Raw genomic sequence first — 14,211 nt, forward strand, 5'->3', positions numbered from 1 at the left:
GTCCAGAATCGTCCAAGAACATACGACACCCTAACGAAACACAAGATACCCCGTCTGAAACAATCAGACCTCACAGGGGATGAGAACTGGGAAACCCGGACCAACCGGACCAACCGGACATAAAAAAGGTGCCATGTGTCTGAACTATGCCTCAAAGACAGAAGGATTTGTACCCAGTCATGACCAGACTGAAACCAAAGGCCCCAAATCTGTCAAGGCCACATAGAGCCTCCCCCGATGATGGAGGGATAAAGAACAGTCAAACAGAGCGACCACAAAATCGCAAGTATCAATTCCAGAGAAGAAAGTTCCAGAAGGAACAACATGAGCTTTAGACCAAATAATAATCATCCTCACCGGATGAAAAGAAAAGATAAGGCAACCCGTAGGTTATCACCCAGGAAGAACGGACAGACCCGCAGGACCAGCCCAACAGGGTTCCGAGACTTCCAAGCTCTGAACTGGAAAAGGATACACAAATAAAAAGACTATAAGAAGATTACTTCATCCCCTTATGTCTATGTATGCAAGCCAGTCGAAGAGTAGGACTGAGAATCCCCAGACGCTTTAAGAGTAGGAACCTCCAGCAACGCAAAAAATGTGACTTAGTAGAACACAAAGGCCTGCCAGTCTATAACGAAAAGCACAACATACCTCCCCCAGGACAAAAGGAAACACCGGCCCCCGTTAAGCTGAACTGGACCAGGCGATGCCATGCCTAACGAGCCCCGGTTAACGTAACAGACAATATCGTAAGCACACTACCGGGAGATGCAGATGTGCCAGAGCCAAAGAAATGGCCATGCAGAACAGTGTCCTAACCTCCGGTGGGAACAGGCCACGCCCTAGAAAGGATAAGTAGCATTTTGGTTACCTGCATGCGTAATAAGACTTGGTGGTAGGGAACTCGTCTCGTGAGAAATAAAATCGCCAGAGGCGGATGGCTCAGTGGGCACCTGATTCCCCGATCCCGAGGAATAGAGCACTCTAAAACAGCATAACTGATGGGAATGTATCACACGGTCCAATTGATATTCTTTGCAAGAAGTAGAGATTGAATTAGATACATCTGTCTCCAAGAGACACTGCCACCTCCAGAGAACCAGGCACCAGAGGACCAGGATTTCGCCGTCGCCACGTGGTCAGGAAAGCGGAAATGGAGTCACAAGGTAAACTGTGCAGTCCATGCAAAAGCGTGCCTGACAGAAAAGGCAGCGTCACTAGACATAGGCCGTTATGTTCCAAAATAGCCATGAGCTGAAGCAGCACTACACAGTAGCAGACAGAATCACATAAACATGATTATAAACCCTCCTGTTCAATAATCCCCCTCAGGAGATAATAACCCTCGATTCCTAGATACAAAAAGTAGCCTCACTGAGACCCTATGTTAAAGTTATCCCCGAAAGGTTGTAGCCCCTCTCAGCTAAACAGTTGAAATTACAATACATCCATGATGAAAGTAAAATGAAACGATCTTACCGGAATCTACGCCGTGGAACAGAAACACAGCCCTTCAAGTGTGACAGATATTAGCGTCGCTTCTGCCATGGACTTGAGAGAAAAAAAAGCAGGAAGCGAAACTCATCAACACTGATTGCTTGTGGAGCTGTTAATATGAGTCGGGATGGTTTCGCAGGAAGACTCTCCCTGCATTTTCGGACTCTAACTTTCACCCATGTTCTCACTGAGAGACTGACAGGACTACTTAAAACTCCAGTCCCATGCCGAAGAGTACTGCCCTCCATAAGAGGCTATCGAAAACTTCTGACACTTCTCTGACAACCTCCTACGACGAAAGGCAAAGAATGACTGGGGAATGAGGGAAGTGGGAGGAGTATTTAAGCCTTTGGCTGGGGTGTCTTTGCCTCCTCCTGGTGGCCAGGTTCTGAATTCCCAACAGTAATGAATGCAGCTATGGACTCTTTCCATTTATGAAGAAAAAGTGGATTTAAATAAGTTAAAAATGTTGCATAGCAACACGTTTCTTGGCACAAGCTGCCATTTCATCAGAACAAAGCTGTAATTCTCTCAGGAGACTGCTGCCCAGCAGTCTTATAAGCAAAACCAATTATACTTCTCTAGAAAGAAGTAGCAGAAACTTTCTGACCTTTAAGTTTCCCAGAGAAACAAACAGGGTAGAAGCAAAAATTCTTAGTCGCCTGTAAATTCAACGAATGCACAACATCCAAGTTCTGCAACAAATGTTCTTCAGAAAAGAAGAACTATGCCAAAGATAAGGAAAGTGAAGATCTGCCTCATCGGCATGAAAGATAAGGCGAATCACACTGCAAAGATAGCAATAAGAAATGAAAACTTCCAAGATAACTTAATATCTATGGAATGCAAAGGCTCAAACGGAGCTTGGTGCAAAACTTTAACAAAGTTAAGGCTCCCAGAGGAGCAACAAGTTTAAACACAGGCCTGATTCTGACCAAGGCCTGCCAAAAAAAGATTACACATCTGACACATCCGCCAGACACTTATGTAACGAAAAGATAATGCAGTAATCTGACCCTTCAGAGAACTGACTGACCAAACTTTTCTCCAGACCTTCCTGAAGAAAGGACCAAATGCTAAAAATCCTGACCCTACTCCAAGAGAAGCCTTGGATAAAATATATGCCATATTTTATGGTAAATCTTTCTCTTAAAAGGCTTGCAAGCCTAAATCATTGTCCCAATGACCGACTCAAAACAAAAAGACCCTGCTTAGACCAAACTAAGCGTTCAATCTCCAAGCAGTCAACTTCGGAGAAACCTAAAAAATGGAAGAAAGGGACCCTGAATTAGAAGGTCCTTCCTCAGAGGCAGTCTCCAAGGTTGAAGATGACCTCTCCACTAGGTCTGCATACTAGATTCTGCGAAGCCACACAGGGACTATTAGAATTACCTACACTCTCTCCTGTTGATACGATCAATAACTAGTGGAAGGAGAGGAAAGTGAAGAAACAGGTATGCCAGCCTGAAATCCCAAGAAACCGCCAGAGCATCTATCAGAACGGCCTGTGGATCTCTTGACTTCAAACCATACCTAGGCAACTTGGAATTTTGCCAAAATGTTGACAATCCAACTCCGGCACCCCCCTTTTGAGGGCTAAGTTGGAGAACACCTCCGGAAGGAGTTGAATCCCCAGGATGAAAAGTCTGTCTGCTCAAGAAACCTATTTCCCAGAAGTCCACTCCTGGAATGTGGTTTGCAGATAAACAATTGTGAGCTTCCGCCCACTAAACAATCCAAGACACCTCCTACATGGCTTAGAAACTCAGAGTTCCTCCATGGTGGTTGATGACAACTATTGAGGTGATATTGTCCGACTGGAACCTAGCTAAGGACAACTGAAGTCAAGCCATCAGAGCATTGTGAATCGCTCCCAACTCCAAGATGTTAAAGAGGAGAGCAGACACTTCCGAGTCCATAATCCCTGCCCTTAAACAAGACCCAGACTGATTCCCAGCCCAGCAGGTTGGCGTCCGTGGAAACAACACCCAGGAATGTCTCTAGATGCACGTGCCCTGAGACAGCTACTCCTGAGAAACGACTACGGGATAGAGACTCTTGTCGACTGACCTAGATCTATCCTCAAAATGATCCGAATATTTTCCATTCTATGGAAAAAAGCAAAGGGAATGATGTCCATAACCATGAGATCAACTCCCTCCATACATTGAGTTACCGAAAAGACAGAATCACATGACAAACATGAATATAAACCCCCCTGTTCAATAATCACGCTCAGGAGATATTAACCCTTGATTCCTAGATACAAAAAGGGGCCTCACTGAGACCCTATGTCAGTTATCCCCGAAAGGTCGTAGCTCCCCTCGGATAAACAGTTGAAATTACAATACATCCATGATGAAAGTAAAATGAAACAATATTACCGGAACGTGGAACTGGAACACGGCCTCTCAAGTGTCACAGTGTAGTAGCATCGCTCCTGACATGGACTTGAGTGAAGAAAGCAGGCAGCGAAACTCGTCAACGCTGATTGCTTGTGTGGCTGTTAATATGAGTCGGGATGGTTTCAAAGAAAGACTCTCCCTGCATCTCCGGACCCCAACTTTTATCCATGCTCTCACTGAGAGGCTGACAGGACTACTTCAAACTCCATTCCGATGCCGAAGATACCAAGAGAATGAAAAAAAATAATAGGAATAAATTAGGAAGTTGCTTAAAATTGCATGTTCTATCTAATTCACAAAAGAAAAAATTTGAATACAGTGTCCGTTTAAGGCACAGTGCATTTAATGGAGTCAGCTACAGGAAAATCCTTTGAGGGACGGGAGACAGGGAGAAGGTATCTCTAGCTTATCCTAATCCTGAGAAAATATCCAAGGCACGTGTAGAAACACTTCCTCATAGGAAGGAACATCATTGAAATGATAAAGTTCACAAAACTTTCAAAGGTTGACATCGACAGGGTATCGATGTCATCAAAGTAGCCAAAAACCTCTTAACAGTAAATAAGGTGTGCAAGCATACATCTGAAGGACACCACTTAAGCATCATATGAAGGAAATATACTGTCTAATTCTGAGATTTCCAACACAAACAACAAGTACAGTTCAGCACACAGGTCACTGCACACCCCTCCCCACAAGTAATCAATAAAGAAATCCAAATGATGTGGCAGCAAAAGTGAAATTAAGCAGGTTTATTCTGCACAGAAAAATGCAACGTTTCGGGAACTCCTTCCCTTAGTCATGCATGACTAAGGGAAGGAGTTTCCGAAACGTTGCGTTTTTCTGTGCTGAATAAACCTGCTTAATTTCACTTTTGCTGCCACATCATTTGGATTTCTTTATTTATTCTGAGATTTCACCTTCAGAAACTACCGGCAAATCCTCCTCACCGAACTTAGGAGACCTGAAGGAGCAGCAACCTTACTATCTGAAAAATGAAAAATGTCCTCTTGCTTTTTCCCTGAAAATATAGAAAAACAGATAAAGCCCCAGATACCGCCAAGGATACCTGAGCTGCAATTTCTGTAGGCAAAACATTCCTCTAGGAGATTGAGAGGAACCGCAGGGCACTGCATGCGACACCATAGAGACATCGGACCTTTAAGGAGAAAGCTGTGGCATTGCATGAACAGCATCGTCCTGGGAGACATAAAGCTCATAGGGCAATATCTATCTGTACACTAAATAGGTATTGCTAAACATGTAGCACAAAAAAACATTAAAATTGTCTAAGCGTCTTTGAATAGACAAGAGACCCCCCAAAAAAAAATCTTTATTCAAAAAATAAGTACAGATGAGTTTTTAAAATAATCTGTCTTCAAAAGTCAATTATTGGTTATGAAATATGATATTTAATAACCCTTGTTTTTCAGTATTGTTTCAGTTATACACCCCTAAGGGTGTATAACTGAAAAACAAAATTTTTTAGATGAATTTCTCTTTAATGCATAATTAAATGATTGAGTTTAAGAGAAAAATCTTTACACAGAACCAGAGTTTATTTAGGAGGGGGTATGAATTCATGAAAAAGAGCCAATGTCTGCCTATACTGTCATGGTACATATAGGCAATGCGACTCAAGAAAAGCAGTCATGTTAAACTGCTAGGGAAACAAATAATACTCTGAACAAAAAAACAAAAACATAATTTATGCTTACCTGATAAATTCCTTTCTCCTGTAGTGTAGTCAGTCCACGGGTCATCATTACTTCTGGGATATTAACTCCTCCCCAACAGGAAGTGCAAGAGGATCACCCAAGCAGAGCTGCTATATAGCTCCTCCCCTCTACGTCACACCCAGTCATTCGACCGAGAACCAAACGAGAAAGGAGAAACTATAGGGTGCAGTGGTGACTGGAGTATAATTAAAAAATTTAGACCTGCCATAAAAAAAACAGGGCGGGCCGTGGACTGACTACACTACAGGAGAAAGGAATTTATCAGGTAAGCATAAATTATGTTTTCTCCTGTTAAGTGTAGTCAGTCCACGGGTCATCATTACTTCTGGGATACCAATACCAAAGCTAAAGTACACGGATGACGGGAGGGACAGGCAGGATCTTTATACGGAAGGAACCACTGCCTGAAGAACCTCTCTCCCAAAAACAGCCTCCGAAGAAGCAAAAGTGTCAAATTTGTAAAATTTGGAAAAAGTATGAAGAGAAGACCAAGTTGCAGCCTTGCAAATCTGTTCAACAGAGGCCTCGTTCTTAAAGGTCCAAGTGGAAGCCACAGCTCTAGTGGAATGAGCTGTAATTCTTTCAGGAGGCTGCTGTCCAGCAGTCTCATAGGCTAAACGTATTATGCTACGAAGCCAAAAAGAGAGAGAGGTAGCAGAAGATTTTTGACCTCTCCTCTGTCCAGAATAAACGACAAACAGGGAAGAAGTTTGGCGAAAATCTTTAGTTGCCTGCAAATAAAATTTCAGGGCACGGACAACATCTAGATTGTGCAGAAGTCGTTCCTTCTTTGAAGAAGGGTTAGGACACAATGATGGCACAACAATCTCTTGATTGATATTCTTGTTAGTGACAACCTTAGGCAAAAACCCAGGTTTAGTACGCAGAACTACCTTATCTGAATGAAAAATCAGATACGGGGAATCACAATGTAAGGCTGATAACTCAGAGACTCTACGAGCCGAGGAAATAGCCATCAAAAACAGAACTTTCCAAGATAACAGCTTGATATCAATGGAATGAAGAGGTTCAAACGGAACACCCTGTAAAACGTTAAGAACTAAGTTTAAGCTCCATGGTGGAGCAACAGTTTTAAACACAGGCTTAATCCTGGCCAAAGCCTGGCAAAAAGCCTGAACGTCTGGAACTTCTGACAGACGTTTGTGTAAAAGAATGGACAAAGCTGAGATCTGTCCCTTTAAGGAACTAGCAGATAAACCCTTTTCTAAACCTTCTTGTAGAAAAGACAATATCCTAGGAATCCTAACCTTACTCCATGAGTAACTCTTGGATTCGCACCAATGTAAGTATTTACACCATATTTTATGGTAAATCTTTCTGGTAACAGGCTTCCTAGCCTGTATTAAGGTATCAATAACTGACTCCGAAAAACCACGCTTTGATAAAATCAAGCGTTCAATTTCCAAGCAGTCAGCTTCAGAGAAGTTAGATTTTGATGTTTGAAAGGACCCTGAATTAGAAGGTCCTGTCTCAGAGGCAGAGACCAAGGTGGACAGGATGACATGTCCACTAGATCTGCATACCAGGTCCTGCGTGGCCACGCAGGCGCTATCAGAATCACTGATGCTCTCTCCTGTTTGATCCTGGCAATCAATCGAGGAAGCATCGGGAAGGGTGGAAACACATAGGCCATCCCGAAGGTCCAAGGTGCTGTCAAAGCATCTACCAGGACTGCTCCCGGGTCCCTGGACCTGGACCCGTAACAAGGAAGCTTGGCATTCTGGCGAGACGCCATCAGATCTATCTCTGGTTTGCCCCAAAGTCGAAGTATTTGGGCAAAGATCTCCGGATGAAGTTCCCACTCCCCCGGATGAAAAGTCTGACGACTTAGAAAATCCGCCTCCCAGTTCTCCACTCCAGGAATGTGGATCGCTGACAGGTGGCAAGAGTGAGACTCTGCCCAGCGAATTATCTTTGATACTTCCATCATCGCTAGGGAGCTTCTTGTCCCTCCTTGATGGTTGATGTAGGCTACAGTCGTGATATTGTCCGACTGAAACCTGATGAACCCCCGAGTTGTTAACTGAGGCCAAGCCAGAAGGGCATTGAGAACTGCTCTCAATTCCAGAATGTTTATTGGAAGGAGACTCTCCTCCTGAGTCCATGATCCCTGAGCCTTCAGGGAATTCCAGACAGCGCCCCAACCTAGTAGGCTGGCGTCTGTTGTTACAATTGTCCAATCTGGTCTGCTGAATGGCATCCCCCTGGACAGATGTGGCCGAGAAAGCCACCATAGAAGAGAATTTCTGGTCTCTTGATCCAGATTCAGAGTAGGGGACAAGTCTGAGTAATCCCCATTCCACTGACTTAGCATGCACAATTGCAGCGGTCTGAGATGTAAGCGTGCAAAGGGTACTATGTCCATTGCCGCTACCATTAAGCTGATTACCTCCATGCATTGAGCCACTGACGGGTGTTGAATGGAATGAAGGACACGGCAAGCATTTTGAAGCTTTGTTAACCTGTCTTCTGTCAGGTAAATCTTAATTTCTGCAGAATCTATAAGAGTCCCCAAGAAGGGAACCCTTGTGAGTGGTAAGAGAGAACTCTTCTCTTCGTTCACCTTCCACCCATGCGACCTTAGAAATGCCAGTACTAACTCTGTATGAGACCTGGCAGTTTGAAAGCTTGACGCTTGTATCAGAATGTCGTCTAGATACGGAGCCACCGAAATTCCTCGCGGTCTTAGCACCGCCAGAAGAGAGCCCAGAACCTTTGTGAAGATTCTTGGAGCCGTAGCCAACCCGAACGGAAGAGCTACAAACTGGTAATGCCTGTCTAGGAAGGCAAACCTTAGATACCGGTAATGATCTTTGTGAATCGGTATATGAAGGTAGGCATCCTTTAAATCCACTGTGGTCATGTACTGACCCTTTTGGATCATGGGTAAGATTGTCCGAATAGTTTCCATTTTGAACGATGGAACTCTTAGGAATTTGTTTAGGATCTTTAAATCCAAGATTGGTCTGAAGGTTCCTTCTTTCTTGGGAACCACAAACAGATTTGAGTAAAACCCTTGTCCGTGTTCCGACCGCGGAACCGGATGGATCACTCCCATTAGTAAAAGATCTTGTACACAGCGTAGAAACGCCTCTTTCTTTATCTGGTTTGTTGACAACCTTGAAAGATGAAATCTCCCTTTTGGGGGAGAGGCTTTGAAGTCCAGAAGATATCCCTGAGATATGATCTCTAACGCCCAGGGATCCTGGACATCTCTTGCCCAAGCCTGGGCGAAGAGAGAGAGTCTGCCCCCCACTAGATCCGTTCCCGGATCGGGGGCCCTCACTTCATGCTGTCTTAGGGGCAGCAGCAGGTTTTCTGGCCTGCTTGCCCTTATTCCAGGACTGGTTAGGTTTCCAGCCTTGTCTGTAGCGAGCAACAGCTCCTTCCTGTTTTGGTGCAGAGGAAGTTGATGCTGCTCCTGCCTTGAAGTTACGAAAGGCACGAAAATTAGACTGTCTAGCCCTAGGTTTGGCTCTGTCTTGAGGCAGGGCATGGCCTTTACCTCCTGTAATGTCAGCGATAATTTCCTTCAAACCGGGCCCGAATAAGGTCTGCCCTTTGAAAGGTATGTTAAGTAATTTAGATTTAGAAGTAACATCAGCTGACCAGGATTTTAGCCACAGCGCTCTGCGTGTCTGAATGGCGAATCCGGAATTCTTAGCCGTAAGTTTAGTTAAATGTACTACGGCATCAGAAATAAATGAATTAGCTAGCTTAAGGGCTTTAAGCTTGTGTGTAATCTCATCCAATGGAGCTGATTCAAGGGTCTCTTCCAGAGACTCAAACCAAAATGCTGCTGCAGCCGTGACAGGCGCAATGCATGCAAGGGGTTGTAATATAAAACCTTGTTGAACAAACATTTTCTTAAGGTAACCCTCTAACTTTTTATCCATTGGATCTGAAAAGGCGCAGCTATCCTCCACCGGGATAGTGGTACGCTTAGCTAAAGTGGAAACTGCTCCCTCCACCTTAGGGACCGTTTGCCATAAGTCCCGTGTGGTGGCGTCTATTGGAAACATCTTTCTGAATATAGGAGGGAGTGAGAAAGGCACACCGGGTCTATCCCACTCCTTAGTAACAATTTCAGTAAGTCTTTTAGGTATTGGAAAAACGTCAGTACTCGACGGTACCGCAAAATATTTATCCAACCTACACATTTTTTCTGGTATTGCAACTGTGTTACAATCATTCAGAGCCGCTAACACCTCCCCTGGTAATACACGGAGGTTTTCCAGCTTAAACTTAAAATTTGAAATGTCTGAATCCAGTTTATTTGGATCAGATCCGTCACCCGCAGAATGAAGCTCTCCGTCCTCATGTTCTGCAAATTGTGACGCAGTATCTGACATGGCCCTAATACTATCAGCGCACTCTGTTCTCACCCCAGAGTGATCTCGCTTACCTCTAAGTTCTGGTAATTTAGACAAAACTTCAGTCATAACATTAGCCATGTCCTGCAGTGTGATTTGTAATGGCCGCCCTGATGTACTGGGCGTTACAATATCACGCACCTCCCGAGCGGGAGATGCAGGTACTGACACGTGAGGCAAGTTAGTCGGCATAACTTCCCCCTCGTTGTTTGGTGAATGATGTTCAATTTGTACAGAATGAAAGTACCATCAACGCAATTAGTACATAAATTTCTATTGGGCTCCACCTTGGCTTTTGCACATATAGCACAGAGATATTCCTCTGAGTCAGACATGTTTAACAAACTAGCAATTAAACTAGCAAGCTTGGAAATACTTTTCACTCAAATTACAAGTATTATGGAAAACGCACTGTGCCTTTAAGAAGCACAGAAAAAAATTATGACAGTTTAATAATAAGGAACCGGAAAAATTATAAAAACCAGATTTTTCCCAGTAAAGGCATAAATTTAGCAAAGGATTGCCCCCATTAGTAATGGATAACTAACCCTTAATAGCAGAAAAAAATGTACAAAATATAAACGTTTATCACAGTCAAAGCACAATCTCACAGGTCTGCTGTGAGTGATTACCTCCCTCAAAATAATTTTTGAAGACCCTTGAGCTCTGTAGAGACGATCCGGATCATGCAGGAAGAGAAACAGACTTTTGACTGAATTTTTGATGCGTAGCAAAAGCGCCAAAATAGGCCCCTCACCCTCACCCACAGCAGTGAGGGAAGTTCAGTAAACTGTCTTAAATTAAAATAAACGACAGCCAAGTGGAAAAACAGTGCCCAAAAACAATTTTTCACCCAGTACCTCAGATAATTAAACAATTTAGCATGCCAGCAAAATCGTTTAAAATCAAATAACATGAAATGTCATTAAACAGCCTGTTGCAAGACGTTCCCACTGCAAGTTAGGCTAAAAATTATATGCATATAGTATTACCCAGAGAAGTGCCATTCCCCAGAATACTGAAGTGTACACATATATACATAAACAGCCTGATACCAGTTGCTACTACTGCATTTAAGGCTGAACTTACATTATATCGGTATTGGCAGTATTTTCTCAGTCAATTCCATTTCTCAGAAAATATACTGCAACATACCTCTTTGCAGGTGAACCTGCCCGCTGTCCCCTGATCTGAAGTTTACCTCACTCCTCAGAATGGCCGAGAACAGCAAAATGAATCTTAGCTACGCCGGCTAAAATCATCCAAAAACTCAGGTAGATTCTTCTTCAAATTCTACCTGAGAAGGAACAACACACTCCGGTGCTGTTTTAAAATAACAAACTTTTGATTGAAGATATAAAAACTAAGTATAATCACCACAGTCCTCTCACACATCCTATCTATTAGTTGGGTGCAAGAGAATGACTGGGTGTGACGTAGAGGGGAGGAGCTATATAGCAGCTCTGCTTGGGTGATCCTCTTGCACTTCCTGTTGGGGAGGAGTTAATATCCCAGAAGTAATGATGACCCGTGGACTGACTACACTTAACAGGAGAAAAAACTCTAGAGAGCCACATCGCCAAACCCAAACTTCCTTTCATGCTAACTTAGTCAGAAAGGTCGGGTAACCAATGGTGCTGCTCCGATGACACTCCCCCAGAGAAAAAGTGGAAGAGACGGTTACATAGAGATTGCGCAATAAGCAACAAAGCGCGCCCTCAAAAAGTAATCTCCGCCATAGATTCGGTCTGTCTGTGCAGGATCGATTGAAAAACCACATCGCCAATAATATAAAACACCTCAAGTCTTCCCGCTTTTTGTAAAACAAGCGAGTAATCTTAAAGGAGCCCAATATTATAAAAATGAATTTGCAATGAGCCATGTACAAGAGGAATAAGGGATTACCCAAATAAGCCTCTGAACGTACAAGAGCCATGATAGCCCCATAGGAGTGGTGCCTCTAAAAGAGAGAGCAGGCCCTCTTAACAGTCCGTGCAGGACCAGAGTGGCTGCCAAGAATCCCACTACATCAAGATAACAAAGTCAGCCAAGGGAAATAAAAATATTTTGAACTGAGCCACTATAAAAAGTTTAACGACTTCCTTGCCGTGAAGGAGTTAAACATCAAGTCTCCATGTCAGATATGAAGTGCCTGCCCACTGCCATACAACACCTTTAAAAAGGGACATTATACACTCATTTTTTCTTTCCACAAATGTTTTGTAGATGGTCTATTTATATAGCCCATAGTTTTTTGTTTTTTTAAATGTATAGTTTTGTTTATTTTTAACTAAATTGCTCTGATTTTCAGACTCTTAACCAAGCCCCAAAGTTTTATGAGAATACTGTTAGTTACCTTCTCCAGCTTGCTCCTGTTTGTGTAAAGGGTCTTTTCATATGCAAAGGAAGGGGGAGGGGGGAGTGTCTTATTTCCCATTCGCAGTGGGCTTTCCAGCTACCTTTTCATCAGAGCTAAACTGAGAGCTTCTAAGTAAGTTTTTAAACAGTTTTATACTGGATTTTTAAATCAGTATCTGTGCATCTTATTCTTTATAGTAATGTCTATTACATGCAGTTATATGAAAATGAGTGTATACTGTCCCTTTAAGTAAGGATTTTGAGTCCCATATAAGGTACAGGGAGTCCTTAACTCCCTTCAGTGCCAGCCTCCTAGCCCCTGAAGACAAAAAGGCTCTTACCTGCACTTCTAGCCGTCCGGCAGGACGACAGCTCACCCTGTATGAGAGGATGCCACTCCTCAAAGAGACCTGTGACAAAAAGAAAAATCAAAGTAAACCTACTTTGGCTTTCTATACAAGGGCAGCAACATGTTATAAAAACGCAGTGAGGCCTACCTCATAAGTTCCTAACTGCTTTAAAGCCACCACTGCCCTACTGAAGAGACTAACGTGGAGTACGGCTAAGCCCAATCTTGAGAGAAAAGATCAGAACAAACCTACTCTGGCTTTCAAAATAATAAAATCTTGATTGAAGTGAATAAATCAAATCTTCTTCAGACACCAAAAAAACTTCACCTCCTCTATGAAGAGGCAAAGAGAATGACTGGGGGTTGTGGGAAGGGAAGTGATATTTTAACAGGTTTGCTGTGGTGCTCTTTGCCGCCTCCTGCTGGCCAGGAGTGATATTCCCAACAGTAATTGATGATTCCGTGGACTCACCGTATCTAAGGAAAGATAATAAATTAAAAAAAAAAAAAAAAACAACAACTTACGTTAGATTTCTTAACCTTGCTTCATTTGGCATCATTGGTGAAGGAGCTCCATCTCTTTCCCAATGCGTCGGCTTCGACAAATAAATCTGTTCAAACTTCAGCAAAAACCGTGGCTAAAACCAAAGTTTTTTAAAAAGAGGCTTTAAAGTTATCAGGATCTAACACACAATTTCAGATTTATTCATTTATTTATTTTTTTAAATAAAAAAAAATAAAAATATTTGAAGCCCTGATCTTACCGGTTCCTCTACTTCTCCTGAGGTGTGCTGAGCTTCAGCTTGCAAATCTATTGGTGGTGCATCTTCTACAATCCTTTGAACAGACATCTGAATGAACTCATCAAATGAGTCCAGTTGTTGTCGTACCAAGCCTTTCTCATCAAAGTAGGAGCTAAAAGGAGGATAAATTAAATATGAACAGAACATTGATGCTGTTTCAGATAAAACAAACTACTAATCCAACATAGTACATGTGAAAAACATAATTTATGCTTACCTGATAAATGTATTTCTCTTGTAGTGTATCAAGTCCACGGATTATCCATTACTTGTGGGATATTCTCCTTCCCAACAGGAAGTTGCAAGAGGATCACCCACAGCAGAGCTGCTATATAGCTCCTCCCCTCACTGCCATACCCAGTCATTCGACCGAAACAAGCCGAGAAAGGAGAAACCATAGGGTGCAGTGGTGACTGTAGTTTAATTAAAATTTAGACCTGCCTTAAAAGGACAGGGCGGGCCGTGGACTGGATACACTACAAGAGAAATAAATTTATCAGGTAAGCATAAATTATGTTTTCTCTTGTTAAGTGTATCCAGTCCACGGATCATCCATTACTTGTGGGATACCAATACCAAAGCTAAAGTACACCGATGATGGGAGGGACAAGGCAGGAACTTAAACGGAAGGAACCACTGCCTGTAGAACCTTTCTCCCAAAAA

General features: G+C 42.9%; 1 protein-coding gene across 1 annotated transcript in view; it reads right to left on the minus strand.

Moving 5' to 3' along the window:
• The window catches only part of LOC128644659 (DNA-directed RNA polymerase II subunit RPB2-like), a 37,707-nt gene extending 23,962 nt beyond the window's left edge, over positions 1 to 13,745 (minus strand). Inside the window, exons 1-2 of the mRNA XM_053697184.1 lie at positions 13,510 to 13,745; positions 13,271 to 13,383 (exon numbers count right to left, since the gene is read on the minus strand). Coding sequence (XP_053553159.1) covers positions 13,271 to 13,383; positions 13,510 to 13,695 — 299 coding nt within the window. The 5' untranslated portion in view covers positions 13,696 to 13,745. The remainder of the gene's footprint in view (positions 1 to 13,270; positions 13,384 to 13,509) is intronic.
• Between the last annotated feature and the right edge of the window lie 466 nt (positions 13,746 to 14,211).

Source organism: Bombina bombina, unplaced genomic scaffold (genome assembly GCF_027579735.1).
Source record: "Bombina bombina isolate aBomBom1 unplaced genomic scaffold, aBomBom1.pri scaffold_2070, whole genome shotgun sequence".
NCBI lineage: Eukaryota > Metazoa > Chordata > Amphibia > Anura > Bombinatoridae > Bombina > Bombina bombina.